The sequence below is a fragment of the Pristis pectinata genome, chromosome 15 (genome assembly GCF_009764475.1).
Source record: "Pristis pectinata isolate sPriPec2 chromosome 15, sPriPec2.1.pri, whole genome shotgun sequence".
NCBI classification, from domain to species: Eukaryota; Metazoa; Chordata; class Chondrichthyes; order Rhinopristiformes; family Pristidae; genus Pristis; species Pristis pectinata.
The window spans coordinates 45,207,213-45,224,297 of record NC_067419.1 but is presented as its reverse complement, the minus strand read 5'-3'; the positions used below and the strand labels follow the sequence as shown (position 1 = coordinate 45,224,297).

At 40.9% G+C, this 17,085-nt stretch overlaps 1 protein-coding gene across 2 annotated transcripts in view; it reads right to left on the bottom strand.

The window, feature by feature from the left end:
• zdhhc17 (zinc finger DHHC-type palmitoyltransferase 17) overlaps positions 1 to 17,085 on the bottom strand; it is a 100,631-nt gene that overhangs the window by 62,040 nt on the left and 21,506 nt on the right. For both annotated transcript variants that reach the window (XM_052029909.1, XM_052029910.1), the window contains exon 2: positions 1,390 to 1,493. In XM_052029909.1, the coding sequence (XP_051885869.1) occupies positions 1,390 to 1,493 (104 nt within the window). The remainder of the gene's footprint in view (positions 1 to 1,389; positions 1,494 to 17,085) is intronic.

Genomic DNA, 17,085 nt, shown 5'->3' with positions numbered 1-17,085 from the left:
TCTGGCATAGATACGTCTGACCTGATTTTACCTGAAGTATTCCATTCACCAGAGCAAAACAAAAATAATTTTCAACTTTGCTTCACAGTTCAGTGGGGTAAATAAATCAAATTGCTTGTATTCCTATAGAAATGTGCTTGGATTCAGATTGATTTAAAGAACCGGGTGATAAAAATAATTAAACCTGCCCTTCCCAAGGGCTTGTCTGAGAAATTTGCAAATTCTCCACAATTTCCAGCATTCACATCGACATTAAGCTGCTTAACTCTGCCCATCTGCTGCTTAAACCAGCCTGAGCCAGAGGACACCATTGTTAAATAATCCACAGCAAAATCTCCCCCAAATCTCCACATTTTTGCATTTTATCTATGTTGATTTCTTAAAACTCTGAATTCCATACCATTTTCAGTTTAGGATCTCTGAGTTTGCTAGCAGTAATGGTCCTTAAGACCTACCATGTTTTATTTTAAATCAAAAATCAATTGATTAAGACAATGCATGTCCCATTCATTATAACACCTGAAATAAGGAAATATTTTCAAACAGGGTTTGCAATACCACATTACCATTTTAAAGGCCATTACATTCTCCAACTTGCATATTACAACGAATTTCACTACATATGTCAGTGATAATAAACCTGATTCTGATTAACACCTGTCTCCGTCCCTGCCTTAGCTTAACTGTCATTGAAACTCTCACCCTATCTTCCTTACCTTCAGACTTCACTCTTCCAAAGTTCTCCAAACCAGCACTTAAGTCAACAGATTTCACAAATCTCCTGAACTCTGTAAAAAGTTCATTTCTATCACACACTAAGCTCCAGTCAATCATTCTTTCTCGTGCTGACATGTATTGTTTCCAGGTCCTCATTGGCCCTAATTTGAAATTCCCACCATCCTGGGTAAACCTTTGAAGGGTCTCAGCCCTCATTCATGTAGGAACATAGTCCAGCCCAACATCTCTCAATGCTCTCCATCACTGATTCTAGCTTCTTGTGATGCTATACCTACAGCTTCATCTTAGCAGCTGAGCTGACCAATTCACTCTGCATTCCCCCACTCCTTTAAGACCTTCCTCAAAAGAAACCTCTTCGACCAGGATTTTGGCCACCTCTCCCAAAAGCTCCATTGTGCCTCAGCATTTATTTTTGTCTGATTAAACTTGCAAAGCACCTTTGTTAATATCTCTCTACAATACAATTTGATGCTCTTGATACAAAATATGATTATCTATCTTTGCAGATGAAAGACAGAAGTCAGCTAGATTTAAATTAAATATTAGCTCTGCTACACCTTTCAGCTGCTTTTTTTTAAAGAATCTTTAGTGACTAATGTTGAATCAAAATACAACAGAGTAGACAGATTTCTGCAAAGATCTTGCACTTACTGTGTGGCTTTGACGATGTCCCAAGTGCTGTAGTCATCAATGTGACTCTTTCTTGCCAGCGAATCATTATAGCTATGACCGTAGTGGCTTTGAATCTTGACATCCTATTTCAAATATTTAAAAAAAAAGTCACAAGATATTAGTGTTTGGGAAATCTAACAAAATTCTGTTCAGGGTGGTGGATGGATTGCTTATCAGGTGGGCTGCTTTGTTTTGAATGGCTTTTTTGTAGACTCAGTCAGCTCCATCACGGGCACAACCCTCCCCACCATCGGGAATATCTTGAAGAGGCAGTGTCTCAAGAAGGCGGCATCCATTGTTAAGGACCCTCACCATCCGGGACATGCCCTCTTCTTGTTACTACCCTAAGGGAGGAGGTACAGGAGCTTGAAGACCCACACTCAATGATTCAGGAGCAACTTCTTCCCCTCTGCCATCAGACTTCTGAATGGTCCAGATTTTCTTTTACACACACTATTTATTTATTTTGCAATTTATAGTTTTTTTTTGTCTTTGCACTACTGCTGCCGCAAAACAACAAATTTCACATCATATAAGACTGTGATAATAAACCTAATTCTGATCATGTTAGAGCTACACTCATCCAGGAGAGTGGAGAATATTCCATCACTTTCCTCACTTGTCCTTCTAGATGGCGAAAATATAGACTTTTCTTTTTCCTGTTATACTTCTTTTTCTCTCTCTCAAATTGCACTAGTGTCGTTATGTTTATTTTGTTGTGCAAGTTATGTATAATTTATGTTAATTTAGGTTTATGTTAACTTGTTTGTAATGATTACAATATATACTGTGCTGCAGAAGGCTAACTTTCATGGCATTTATATACTGTGTATGTATGCCTATGACAATAAACTTGAATGGCTGAAGGGTGTCAGGGAGTGAGTCACTCACTGCAGAGTATCCTGTATCTTATCTGATTTTGCAGCCAATGTATTTATGTAGCTGGTCCAACTGAATTTTTGGTCAATGGTGACCACTAAGATAATGATGGTGGGGAACTTGCTGACGGTAATATCATTGAATGTCAACAATAGGTGATTAGGTGGTTAGTTTCCCTCTTGTTGGAAATGGTCATTGCCTCACACTTCTGTGATGTGCATGCTACTTGCCACTCATCAGACCATACCCGAATATTGCTTAAACCTTGCAGCATACAGACTGGTCTGCTTCATTTGATAATGTGTTGTAAATGGAACTGAGTGTTATACAATCATCAGCAAATAACCTGTTCTTATTACAGAAGGAACGCGGTTAGCATAACGCTTTACAGCGCCCGCGACCCAGGTTCAATTCCGGCCACTGTCTGTAAGGAATTTGTACGTTCTCCTCGTGTGTCCGCGTGGGTTTCCTCCAGGTGCTCCGGTTTCCTCCCACATTCCAAAGACATATGGGTTAGGAAGTTGTGGGCCTGCTACATTGGCACCGCAAGCGTGGCGACACTTGTGGGCTGCCCCCAGAACACTCTATGCAAAAGATGCATTTCACTGTGTGTTTTGGCTACATGTGACTAATAAAAAAATCTCATCTTATAATGCAGATAAAGAAGGGAGGTAGCTATTTCCTCAGAGCAATGTCTCGCAGCTGGGGTCACTGACTTCCGACATTGAAAACAATCTTCCTTTCTGCAAGGCAGTGCTCCAGCCATTAGAGTGTTATCAAGACTTCGATCAAATCAAGCTAAACCTCTTAAATTCCAAGAAAAACAAACCTAGATTATGAAATCTCTTGTAATTTAACCCATGGAATTCAAGATTTATAGTCCAATAAATCTATATCGCACACTTTCAAAGATCAGTGTTCCTTTCAATATTTATGGGACCCAGAACTGCTCTCAGTATTCCAGGAGCAGTGCAATCAGGGCTTTGTGCAGCTTCTACCATCAGGTATTCCAGCCCTCAAGATATTAAGACCTGTGTTCCGTTAGCCTTGTTTAATATTTTCTGAAAGTGCCCATACATTTTGTATATTCTCAAGTCTCTGAACATTAACTGCTTCCAGCTTTTCACCTTAAATGAAATAATCTGTTTCACTTTTAGGTTTAAAGCTGATGAACTCAAATTTGTTTACATTGAAACCTATTTTCTACATTTTGGTGTATTATCTTATTTCATTAATATTTTTGTAATTTAATACATCCATATTCACCATTAACAATGCTGTTTTGTGTCAATGGCAAACCTCTACCTGTGGCTGTGTTTAGCAACATCCATGTCATTTAGAAATATAGTGAAGAGCTACAGCACCAACACAAATCTTTGCAGACACCACCAGCTGGCCTTTCATTAGCCTCTTACTCACATACAATCATAGTCTGGAAAGACAATGAAAGTTTATCAAATTAATTGGCCAAAAAAAGGAATTACATTCCAAAGACATTCATAAACTTGTGCACTGATATTCTAAGTAATACAAGAACAATTAAGATTCACTGTTTTGCTGCCTTTGTTTCTGTGCAATGAGCCTGCTGAAAAATAAATTTGAAGACTGATTTATCCTAAAGATTACAGCCTTTCAGTGTGCTAATTGCTTCAATAAAATCAAAAATTACATTTCAATTGTTATTGTGACCACTGAGTCAAAATAGTTACTAGCCATAAATCACTTTCAGCAATAGAGGCTGACAGTACAAGAGTTCAATGATTGTTAAATTTTTACCCAGCTTTCTTGAGTAATGCAAACCTAATCTCCAACTGTGTTACTTAGTGCCATCCTCTGCTTTAGACTGTCTACTCCAAGATTTCTGCTAGAACTATTAGTTTTGTGGAACTGGGTTCTTTCAGTCTGGTTGGTCAGTTCCAGTACTTTGGTCACCTTAAAACAGGAAGGATGTGACAGCATCAGGAAAGGTGCAGAGATTTATGAGCATGCTGCCAAGGGTGGAGAATTATGGTTATAAAAAAAGATAGACTGGCTTGTCTGGGGTTATTTTATTTAGAACAAAGAATGCCAAGGGAAAATTTATGAGATGTATAAAATTACAGAAGTCCTAGACAGGTTGAGCAGAAATGACTGATTTCTCACCGCAGAAAGGACAATATCAACAGGGGAATAGATATAAATTAATTGGTAGAATAATTAGAGGGGTGTTAAGGAAATATTACCTCACTCAGAAGTAGAGGAAATATTGAACACTGCCTGGAAGAGTGGTGGAGGCAGGAGCACTCACCACAGTTAAAAAGTACACGGATGACAGCTTGAACAGCTACGACTTACAAGACTATGGGCCAAGAGTTGGCAAGCGGAATTAGTCTAATGTCCATTTTGAGCTTACATGCACATAATGAGTCAAATGGCTTCCTCCTGCAAATATACATTTCTGAGATTCAATGATTTCAGTTATGTTTGGGTACACAAAGTCTATGAGAAAAGCTAGCACAAGACCACCAAAATGAGAGGAACAGTGCAACTTAATTGGTCATAGAAAGACACAGCACGGCTTTTTGACCCTCTGAGTCCATGCCAACCATTAAGCACCTATTTTTACATTAATCCGACTCTAACCTGCTTTATTGTCCTGACATTCCCATCAATTCCATTCCCCTCCCACCACCAGATTCTATCACTCAGCTACAAAGTGAGGGCAATTTAAAATGGTCAATTAATCTACCAGCTTGCACATTTTTGAGACGTGGGAGCAAATCAGAGTACCTGGAAGAAACATGCACAGCCATAGGGAGAATGTGCAAACTCCATACAATGTCAGGATCGAACCTGGGTCACTGGAGCTGTGAGGCAGCAGCTCTGCTAGTTGTGCCATGGTGGTAGCATGGGCTGAATTAAAGGAACTAATGTTGGATCAGGACAAAATATTCTAATGTCCAGCACAGCACAAGTTAGGATTCCTAGATCCTAACTCAGATGTTCCTTGTCTGTGACGTTACAAATCTATCCACCTAGTCACGTGCAGGAGTAATGCACAAATAAAAGATAACTAAAAATACAACACAAGGTTGCACAGATCATGCTGGCTTCTAGTGCCATGACTCACTGCAGTAATTACTAGTCAGATGCAGCGAGTTATTTCTCCTTTTTAAATTTGGAAGAAAACTGGTAATGGATGAAATGCTTACAACATGCACAGTGCTTAAAAGCACTTCATTAGCTGGAAAGCACTTTGTAATGTACTGAAGGGATGTGATCTGAAAAACCCTACCTCTGTAGTGTTTCTCTGTAACTCTCAAAAGCAGCGTATGATGGCAGAGATTTAAAGGGGAGGTAAAACCTCAATGGAAATTCAAGTGTGTTCATCCAACAGCTTGCCAGACTTGGTGTATCAACTGTAACTAAAGCTACAACAGCTTTCACTGTGCCCACTTGGCCAGGTTTAGAGGATCTATTCAATGACCTGGGTATCAAATGAACACTGGCTAAATAAACTATATGGTAGGGTACTGTCCTCTACCCATCCTTCCCTTCACAAGGATCTGGAGCTGGGATTGAGTTGCATCAAGATGATTGCTCATATAATAAAGAGCAGTCCAACAAACTTCTACAGATGTACTATTGAAAGTATCCTGACTGGTTGCATCATGTCTGGTATGGCAATTCAAATGTGCAGGAACATAAGAAGCTGCAGAGAGTAGTGGACTCTGCCCAATACATCACGGGCACATCCCTCCCCACCATCAGTAGTATCGACAGGAAGCGCTGCCGCAAGAAGGCAACATCCGTCATCAAAGATCCCCTCCATCCGGGCCATGCCATCTTCTCACAGCTACCATCGGGCAGGAGGTACAGAAGCCTGAAGTCCCACACCACCAGGTTCAGGAACAGCTACTTCCCTTCAACCACTCGGTTCTTGAACCAACCGGTAAAACCCTAATCACCACTACAGTTTAACAACACTATGACCACTCTGATCACTTTGCACTAAAGTGAACTTTGTTTTTTTTGTTCTAATTGTGCTTTTTTTCTTGTAAAAATTGTGAATAATTTATGTTTTTCTTGTGAATGCTGCTGATCTGATGCTATGTGCCTGTGATGCTACTGCAAGCAAGTTTTTCATTGCACCTGTGCATACATGTACTTGTGCACATGATAATAAACTCAACTTTGAGAAGGAGAAGCTGATAACTGGTGTATCGATACTTCAGTGGAACAAAGGAAATTACAGTGGTATGAGAGAGGAGATGGCCCAAATTGATTGGAAGAGCAAGCCAGCTGGAGGGACGGCGGAGCAGAAATGGAAGGAATTTCTACAAGTAATAAGGAAAATGCAGGATAGATATATTCCAAGAGAAAAGGTTTTGAATGGAAAAAAGGCACAAATGTGGATAATGAGAGAGGTGAAGGCTAAAATAAAAGCAAAAGGGAGGGCATACAAGGAAGCAAAAATTAGTGGGAAAACAGAAGACTGGGAAACTTAAAAACCTGCAGAAAGAAACTAAGAAGGTCGTTAGGAAAGAAAAGATGAAGTATGAAAGGAAGTTGGCAGATAACATTCGAAAGGATACTAAGAGTCTTTTTTTAAATATACAAGGAGTAAAAGAGAGACACGGGTTGATATAGGACCGATCAATAACAGTGCGGGAGAGATTATAATGGATGATAAAGAGATGGCAGAAGAACTAAATGAGTATTTTGCATCGGTCTTCACTGTGGAGGACATCTGCAATATACCAGTTAGTCAGGGGTCTCACAGAATGGAACTGAGTTCAGTTACGATTACTAGAGAGAAGGTGCTAGAAAAACTAAATGGGCTAAAGACTGATAAGTCTCCCGGACCGGATGAGGTGCATCCCCGGGTTCTGAAGTAGGTGGCTTTAGAGATAGCGGAGGCATTGGTGATAATTTTCCAGGAATTGATAGACTCCAGCATGATTCCAGAGGACTGGAGGGTCGCAAATGTAGTTCCGCTGTATAAGAAAGGTGGGAGGCAGCATAAAGGAAATTACAGACCTATTAGTCTGATGTCGATGGTGCAAAAGTTATTGGAATTGATCCTCAAGGATGAGGTTATGGAATACCTAGAGGTGCAAGGCAAGATAGGCCCTAGCCAACATGGTTTCATGAAGGGAAGATCCTGCCTGACCAACCTATTGGTTTTTTGAAGAAATCACAGGTAGGGTGGATAAGGAGAGGCAGTAGATGTTGTGTATTTAGACTTTCAAAAGGCCTTCGACAAGGTGCCGCATAAGAGACTGATTAATGAGATGAGAGGTCATGGAATTACAGGTAGGATAACAGAATGGGTGGAGCATTGGCTGGTTGGCAGGAAGCAAAGGGTGGGAATAAAAGGATTCTGTTCTGGTTGGCTACTGGTTACATGTTATTCCACAGGGGTTGGTGTTGGGGCCACTTCTTTTTACTTTGTACATTAACGATTTGGATGATGGGGTAAATGGTTTTGTGGCTAAGTTTGCGGATGACACCAAGATAGGCGGAGGAGTAGAGAGTATTGAGGAGTCAGGAAGGTTGCAGAGAGACCTAGATAGTTTAGGAGAATGGGCAAGGAAATGGCAGATGAGATTCAATGTTGAGAAATGTGCAGTTGTACACTTTGGAAACAGAAATAAACGCGCAGATTATTATCTAGAAGGAGAGAAAATTCAAAGTACAGAAGTACAAAGGGACTTGGGGGTACTCGTACAGGATACCTTAAAGGTTAACCACCAGGTTGGATCGGTGGTAAAGAAAGTGAATGCTATGTTGGCATTCATTTCAAGAGGTATAACGTATAAAAGTAAGGAAGTGTTGATGAGGCTCTATGGGGCACTAGTGAGGCCTCATTTGGACTACTGTGAACAGTTTTGGGCCCCATATCTTAGGAAGGATGTGCTGATGTTGGAGAGGGCTCAGAGGAGATTTACGAGGATGATTTCCGGAATGAAAGGGCTTACATATGATAAGCCTTTGTCGGCTCTTGGACTGTACTCACTGGAGTACAGAAGAATGAGAGGGGACCTCATAGAAACATTTAAAATGTTGAAAGGACTGGACAGAGTAGATGTGGCCAAGCTGTTTCCCTTGGTGGGTGAGTCCAGGACCAGAGGGCACAATCTTAGAATTAGAGGGTACAGGTTTAAAAACAGAGATGAGGAGAAATTTCTTTAGCCAGAGGGTGGTGAATATGTGGAATTCCTTGCCACGTACAGCAGTGGAGGCCAGATCATTGGAGGCGTTTAAGGAAGAGATAGATAGATATCTACTTAGTCGGGGTATCAAGGGATGTGGGAATAAGACCGGAAATTGGGGTTAGAATAGATTTTTTTGCGCCCCCCGCCCCACCAAATTCTCATTCCTTTTTCTTTTTTCCCTTTTCTTTGGAGTGGACTCAATGGGCCGAATGGCCTACTTCTGCTCCCTTGTCTTTGAGGTGAAGGGCACCAAATGGAGACCTCTCAAGGAACCAACAATGCACTGAATGGACTCCTTCTGTGCTGCATCAATCCACCATAATGTAACAAATGACATGCAAGCTTGAGAGACACTAACTGACATCCCATTTACTAGAACACAATTTTCAAATGGGCGATGTAAGCAAGACAAATGCAATGTACATGAATTATCTGCTGATCACCACTGATGATGACATTTTCCAATGTACCCTGAGACTGGGGTTTGTATAAATTTTTAATCTGGCTGAAACCCTCAAACAGAAATATGGCAGTTCTCTAAATTGGAGAAAATAAAAGTGTTGTCAATTGGAAGTGACTGAGTTGCTCACTTCAAATGCCTGAATAAGAACTATTCCCTTAAATGGGTAAAACTTGTGTCTTATAAACATTGTAAAATCTCACAAATTAAAACCTCACATGGACATCTGGGATAGCTGTACAGAGCAAAAGGCTTTGAATTTCTGTTACCTTAAGTATTCAATTATAAGCTGCCAGAGGATGAAATTTAACTTGCTAGTGATGGGGGATTGGGGATAATAGGGTGCAACTGAATAATTACCAAAGGAAAATAAGATGCAAGATCCTGTTTACAGCAGTAATGCGTTCCACTTTCAACAGCTCACAGCAGTGCAAGAGCGATAATATACACACCATCCCATTCTTATTTACATTTATATTCATTCTTTATTGGTTTGTCATCTTTCATTCAGATGGGTCTGACTGCTTGAAAAGGCTCCTTGCGCATCACTAACTTATGATGCATGAAACTCAATAGGAATAGCAACTAGAAGATTGCTTGTGGGGCCTTGGACTCCAAGGCACCTACACAGGCCATGAAAATGACACACATACCCATGCTAACGTTTTCCATTTCTGTCAGTACAACAAGAACCGTTGGAAGGAAAATTATCAGCTTTAACCCAGATTTTCACATTAAGTCTCTGCTCTTCAGACCACGTCATTGCCATCTTGAGACTTTCATCTTCAAGGATCCACAAAAGGAATCAGGGACAGGCAGTACTCCGATCACAATGCATTTACTAATACTTCATAAAACTTGGTTCAATTTCTTGTGTCACCTCTATGAGAAGCGAGCGTGCAACATTAATATTTCTGTTGGTAAGAGTGCTCTTTCTGATCCTAGCTATGAGTTAGAACATAACATAGAACGCTACAGCACAGTACAGGCCCTTCAGGACACAATGGGCCGACATTTTGTCCTGCTCTAAGATCTATCTAACTCCTCCCTCCCACATAGCCCTCCATTTCTCTATCATTCATGTGTCTACCTAAGAGTCTCTTAAATGCCTCTAATGTATCTGCCCCCACAAGCTCTGCCGGCAGTGCGTTCCATGCACCCACCACTCTCTGTGTAAAAAAACTTACCCCGACATCCCCCTTATACCTTCCTCCAATCACCTTAAATTATGTCCCCTCACAGTAGCCATTGTCGCCCTGGGGAAAAAGTCTCTGACTGTCCAATCGATCTATGCCTCTTATCATCTTGTACACCTCTATCAAGTCACCTCTCATCCTCCTTCTCTCCAAAGAGAAAAGCCCCAGCTCGCTCAACCTATTCTCAATCATGCTCGAGTTAGAAACAGAACTTACGAAAAATCATGTCGAACCTATAAATACATCATTTTAACACCACTGTATTAAATTATTAAGAATACCACTATGTTCTTTATTTTTATTTCAGTCTTAGAATAAGGATATGACCGGCAAAGCTGGCAGTACTTTCCACCCATCGTTAGGCTTTAGATATGATGGTGGGCTAGCATCTTAAACTGTTCTTTGCAGTGATGGTACCTCAAGGCTCCATTAGTTAAGCAGTTTCCCCACCTCACTGCTAGAAGAGCTGATACCATTGGGAATTTTGTTTAAGTAGCATTCTGGTTTCTTTCACAATTTGCTGAAATGAATTCTCACTTCAGAAAAAAAAACAAATCGTTGACTCCCCTCAGTCTTAATAAGCCTCTATCTCCAACCTTCCTTTTCACTACAAAATCCTTGAGTACATTGTCACTTCCCAAATCCATCCCCAACTTTCCTGTAATAATATGCATATACCAAGTTTTCCCAATATTATTATCATCGGGGAAGAGGTACAGGAACCTGAAGACCCACACTCAAAGTTTCAGGAACAGATTCTCCCCCTCTGTCATCAGATTTCAGAACGGTCCATGAACACCACCTCGTTATTCCTCTTTTGCACTATTTATTTATTTTTGTAACTTTTTGTAATTTTTATGTCTTGCCCTGTACTGCTGCTGCAAAACATCAAATTTCACGACGTATGTCAGTGATAATAACCCTGATTCTGATTCTATTTGATTCCTTCCAGTCAGGTGAGGAAAAGAAAATCTTATTTAAGCAGTGTGAGGCAGCATTAGGTCATCCCTCAGCCTTCAATTTCCCAGAAAAAGAGCTTCAGTCTGTCCAGTCTTTCCTGATAAGCATGATGTCAGAGTTTTGATAGCACCCTTATTAATCTTCTTCTGCAGGAAGGGAAGCTTCAGATCTACTTATTTTATTCAACAGACTGCAGTTTTTGTTTTAAAAAGTGCATTCATAAATGTGGTATGCATAAGGATAAACTGAAAACGTACTCCCTCACTGGCCTGAGGTTTCAGTCCCTCTTACTAATTGCTCCCTCTGTGGCTCAGCATCTGTTTTCCTTATGCCTGGGGGATGCACCTTGGAAAGTTTATCTACATTGAGAGCACTGTATAAATGCTGTTTTAAATGAAATAACACTCCTCACACACTGCAGAGTTTGCATCTGAAATCTCTGGATGCATTGTGTGAAACTACCGCAAAACAACACTATATACATTAAATAGAACATTATGTTACCCGCTGCTTAAGTTTTTGATATGTCTAACAGGAAACACTAAATTTACCTACTTTTAAACCGATCAAGTAAGGCAGATGGCAGCAAGAGTGATTACTCTGGCTTGGTTTGTGCAAATCCAGATTCTGATCTGACGGCCCTTACTGTGATGATGTTGCAAGATGACCAAGGTCAGCAACTGAATATTCAGCCAAATTTGACATTTCAGGACTGCCAAAAAGGAAAATGAGAGAGAGAGAAGATCTGCTAACAAAGGATGATATCACTGCAGTGTAGAGAAATGCTAATAACTCAGAAGCTAAAGATATAGAACATATTTGGAGGAAGATATGAAACAAGGACAAGAAGTTACTGGTGGGAGGTATACAGAGACACCCCGTCAGCAGCTATGTAAAAGGTAACTGGAAATGTAAGGGTTAATGGTGTGCAGCTATTCTTCCACCATGGTGTGATTGATAAGAAGTTACTGAGCTGTGAAACTTCAAGGCCACAAGGAAATAGGGTTGTGACTCTGAAAGATGTGTTAACCTGTCTAGCTGCACACAGCAGCCTCAGCTTGACCAATGGTAGCGTGAGCTCGTCAAGCATACCCAAATAATGGGTATGCCTGTGCAGAAGGTGGACACCCGCCGGAGAACAATATATTTAAGTTTGTTAGCACCCTGTATTCCTTGAGTCGGGCCACGTGCAGGGAAGAGCCGCACTGACTGTTTGCTCCTCCATGTACCCCCATTCCCGCTAACATTAAACTAATAAAGCATTAATTGTAAGTTCTTTGGTTCTGCTGTTGTCTGATTTATTACAGCGCGGGTCGACTTTCACAGCTATTCTGTAGTGCAGAGCATAAATCAAGAGATATTAGGGCTTGTAAGAAAAGTAGTGCAATTATCATACAGAGTCATAGAGTCATTCAGCACAAAGGCCTTTTGGCTCACCATGCCCATGCCAACCCTTTTGCCTATCTACACTAATCCTATTTGCTCACATTAGATCCATATCTTTCTATGTGTTGCCTATTTAAGTGTCTGTTTAAATGCATCTTAAACATAGCGATTGTATCTGATTCCACCACTTCCTCTGGCAGCACGTTCCAGATATCAAACACTTTGTGAGAAATATTTATCCCATCAAGTCCCTATAAACTCCTTCCTCTCACCTTACACCCATGTCCTCTTGATACCCCTACATGGGAACAGATTTTGACTCCCCTATTTGCGCCTCTCATAATCTTATATATTTCTTTCAGGTCACTCCTCAGCATCCTTCAGTTCCAGCAAAACAAGCCCAGCCTATCCAATCTCTCCCCACAACTAAAATCCTCCATGCAGGTTCAACATCCTGGTGAATCTCCTCTGCACTCTCTCCAGTGCAGTCACATCCTTCCTATAATGTGACAACCATAACTGCACACAATACTCCAAGTGTGGCCTAACCAATGGTTTGGCTGGACAAATCAAATCGGCAAGAGTAGGTCATTCAAGATGGCTCCTTAGAGCAATATGTTGAGGAACCAACCAGGGAGTAAGCTATTTTAGATGTAGTATTGTGTAATGAGACAGGATTAATTAATGATCTCATAGTAGAGATCCCCTAGGAAAGAGTGATCCTAGTATGTTAGAATTTCACATTCAGTTTGTGAAAATGTTGAGTCTGAAACCAGTGTCCTAAATTTAAATAAAGGCATTAACAATGTATGGTGACAGAGTTAGTTAAAGTAGACAGAGAAAATGGATGATAAGGGTAAGGTGGTAGATCAGCCATGCCAGACATTTACCAAGATATTTCATAAATCTCAGCAGAGGTATATTCTGATGAGGAAGAAAGGATCTAAGGATGCATCATCTGTTCCTAACAAAGAAAATTAAGGATGATATCAAATTGGAAAAAAGTACATACAATTTTACAAGGATTAGCAGGAGGCTAGTGAAGTGGACATTTTTTAGAAAACAGCAAAAGATGACTAAAAGTATTATTAAAAGAAAAAAGATTGAGTATAACAGTAAAGAAACTAATAAAAACAAAAAGAGCTTCTGCAGGCACTTAAAAAGAAAGTAGCTAAATATTGGCCCCTTAATATTGGGGAATTAATGATGGGAAATAGAGAAATGGCAGAGATACTGAATACTTATTTTGGATTGCTCACAATGGTAGAAGGCAATAAAAACATTCCAATAATGATTGGTAATCATGGAACCATAGGGAGGAAGGAGCTTAAAACAATCTCTATCACTAGAGCAAAAGTGCTTGGCAAACTATCGGGGTAAAGGCTGACAAGTCCCCCGGACTGATGGCTTGCATCCTCTTGTCTTAAAAGTAGCTGCAGAGATAGTGGATGCGTTGGCTGTAATCTACAAAAAATTCCCTAGATTTTGGAGAAGTCCCAGAGGACTGGAAAACTGCAAGTGTAGTATTACTATTCAAGAAAGAAAGGAGACACGCAGAAAGCTGTAGGCCAGTTGGAATCCATTGAGGTAAGAGCAGTCAACTCAAAAGTCAAAACTCAATCAAGCAGAATCGAAAGGGAAATCACGTTTGACAAATGTGTTGGAGTTCTCCGAGGACGTAACAAATAGGGTGAATTAAAGGGAAACAGCAGATGCAGTGTAGTTGGATTGCCAGCAGGTTTTTGGTGAGATGGCACATAAAAGGTACAAGAACACACAGGGATAATACATGGGCATGGACAGGGGAGCGGCTAACCACCACAAGTCATTTTTGGATTGGCAATTAGTTCCTAGCAATGTGAGACAGGGATAAGTACTGGGACCACAGCAATATATAATCTGTATTAATGACTTGGATGAAAGGACAAACTTTACTGTTGCTGAATTTACTGATAAAAGTAGATGGGTTAACAAGTTGTGAGAAGAACACAAACAGCCTGCAAAGGGAGGTGGGGTGTTGTGAGTGCAAAAGGTTGTAGACAGAGTACAACGTAGGAAATGTGAGCAATGAGAAAGTGGAAACACTTAACATTCTGAGGGTGTATTGACAAAGGATATTTCCCCGTGTGTGAGTTTAGAATTAGGAGACTTGGTTTCTGAATAAGGGATCACCTATTTAAGACAGATGAGGAGGAACTTTTGCTCTCATGCATCATATATCTTTGGAATTCTCTCCCGCAAACAGCTATGGGAGTAGAGGCATTGAAATTATTCAAGATGGAGACCAACAGACATTTAAACTATAAGAGAGTCCGGGGAATGGGAAGAGATCAGGGAAGTTCAGGTTTATTGCATTAGCCATTATGTTATTGGTTGGTAAAACACATTCAAGGGCCAGACTGTCCAGTCCTGCTCCTGCTTATGTTCTTAAATAACTACCTCTCAAAATGTAGTAGGAAATTGTCTTTTTAGGCATCCTCCTTCCCCAACTTCACTGCTAAGGTATTAAATAATTCTTCCCTTTGTTTCTAACTCTGCTCTAACACACAGCATATTTCCTTTGTTTCCATGTCTACATCTGCTCCACAGTTGTCAGCAGCACAATAGAGCCTCACACTTGAGGACTATCTTGATGAGTAGTACTTTCATCTCTGGGGCATATGATGTGGTTTTAAACTTCACATCAGAGACTAGGAGCCAAAATCCTGGCTTGTGCTTCCAGCACTGTCCTGATGGACTGCTGGATGTTCAGTTTGCAACTGAACAAATGAATTAGTCCATGTTTGCATGCAGCAAGTCCTGGATAACATTCAGGCAAAGGCTGATAAGTGATAAGTAACATTCACACCTCAAAAGTGCCAGACAATGACCATCTCCAACAAAAGAGAGCCAAACCACTTACTTCTGACATCCAATAGCATTACCAACACCAAGTCCCCCACCATTAACGTCAATGGAGTCACCACTGACTGGAAATTCAATTGGACTAGTTACATAAACACGGTGGCCACAAGTTCAGAAGCTGGGTAGCCTGTGGTGAGTGACTCACCTCCCGACACACCAAAGCCTTTCCATCATCTACATGGTATAAATCAGGAATGGGAAGGAATACATTCTATCTGCATGGATGAGTGCAGCTTCAACAAAACACAAGGAGCTCGACATCATCCAGGACAAAACAATTTGTTTGACTGGCACCTACTGGTACATGGCAGTTACAACGAGTACCATCCGCTAAGTGCACTGCAATTATTATAGGCTGTTCCAACAGCACCTTCCAAACCCACAAAACTGCCACCAAAAAGGCTAAAAGCAACAGGCACATGGGAACACCACCAAGTTCCCCTCCAAGCTGCACACCATACTGATCTGGAAATTTGTCACCGAACTTTCAACACTGCTAACAACTTTCATCAATGCAGGTTTGGGAGGTGCTGTTGAAGAGACTTGGCGAGTTCTGGCAGTGCCTTTCGTAGATAGCACACACTGCAGCCATGGTGCAGGAGAGAGTGACTGCTTCAAGTGATATATAGAGTGCCAGTCGTGGGATGCTTTGTCCTGGATGGTGTGAGCTTCTTGAATGGTGTTGGAGACTTGGCAGGTATAATCAACACCAACTGCACCATTTGTTCAATTGCATCATGTCCAGAATATCATTTAATTTCCATGGGAACCAGATTTACCTTTTAAGGGGAAAGCATTGCTGAGCTAAGATGAAAAGGACCCATTTGGTAGTTTAAAGATACATCGTAGGTAAAATGGATCCCATTTCATTCCAATGTTTAATGCTATTCATTATAAAGTCATGTCTATAACATGCAATTCCTACGAATGACTTAAAAATTCCTTCCTCATAATAATTTGTTGACAACATCCTGTTGCTTTAAATAGTGCTGTCTCTGACAGATTTGAGCAATACTGTTGGGATATGTACTTCTTGTTCATAAAGACATGAATATTTTGCTTAGCGTCAGGATGTGTTCTCGGGAACAAGAACGCTAGTGGAATTAACACTGAACAGAGTCAGTAGAGCATTTTGTGTAGAGAGGTGCATTACTGTGTTGATGTACTGGCAACCTGACTTGAACTCCGACCCTCCCCCATGCTGTGTTAGGAACCTGGTGCTTCCCCCAGCAATGAATCACCCCAAGGCTTAGTGTGAAGGGCCGGTGTTGGACAGGCCTGAGCAAGCAGTGCAGCTGTTCACGCTGAGAGGTGGGACTCAGGGCTGCACAAGGACCAGCGGGTAAATGCAGGCCCTTGCTGGGGACTCAAAACAGCTCCTCCATGTACTGAGAGATCCCCTGCATCTTATGGTCTTTCTCATTACTTCTTGTTATTTCACGATGGAAGCTGCTGTCTCCCTTCTCTGTCTGGCTGTACAGCTCTCTGTGAGCCCAAAGATTTCTCTATGTCAACAAACTCCATGGTTAACAGTCAATGGGGTTTGCTCCAAGTTTCCGGCTCAGCAACGTGCAATCCAAGCAGATTTATTTTTTTTAAAAGTACAGTTGCCCAAAGGTTGTGTCAACAAAGCATTATGAAATTACACCAAGAGAACAGAATCAGAGTTCTTTGCTCTTATGCTAAAATCCCA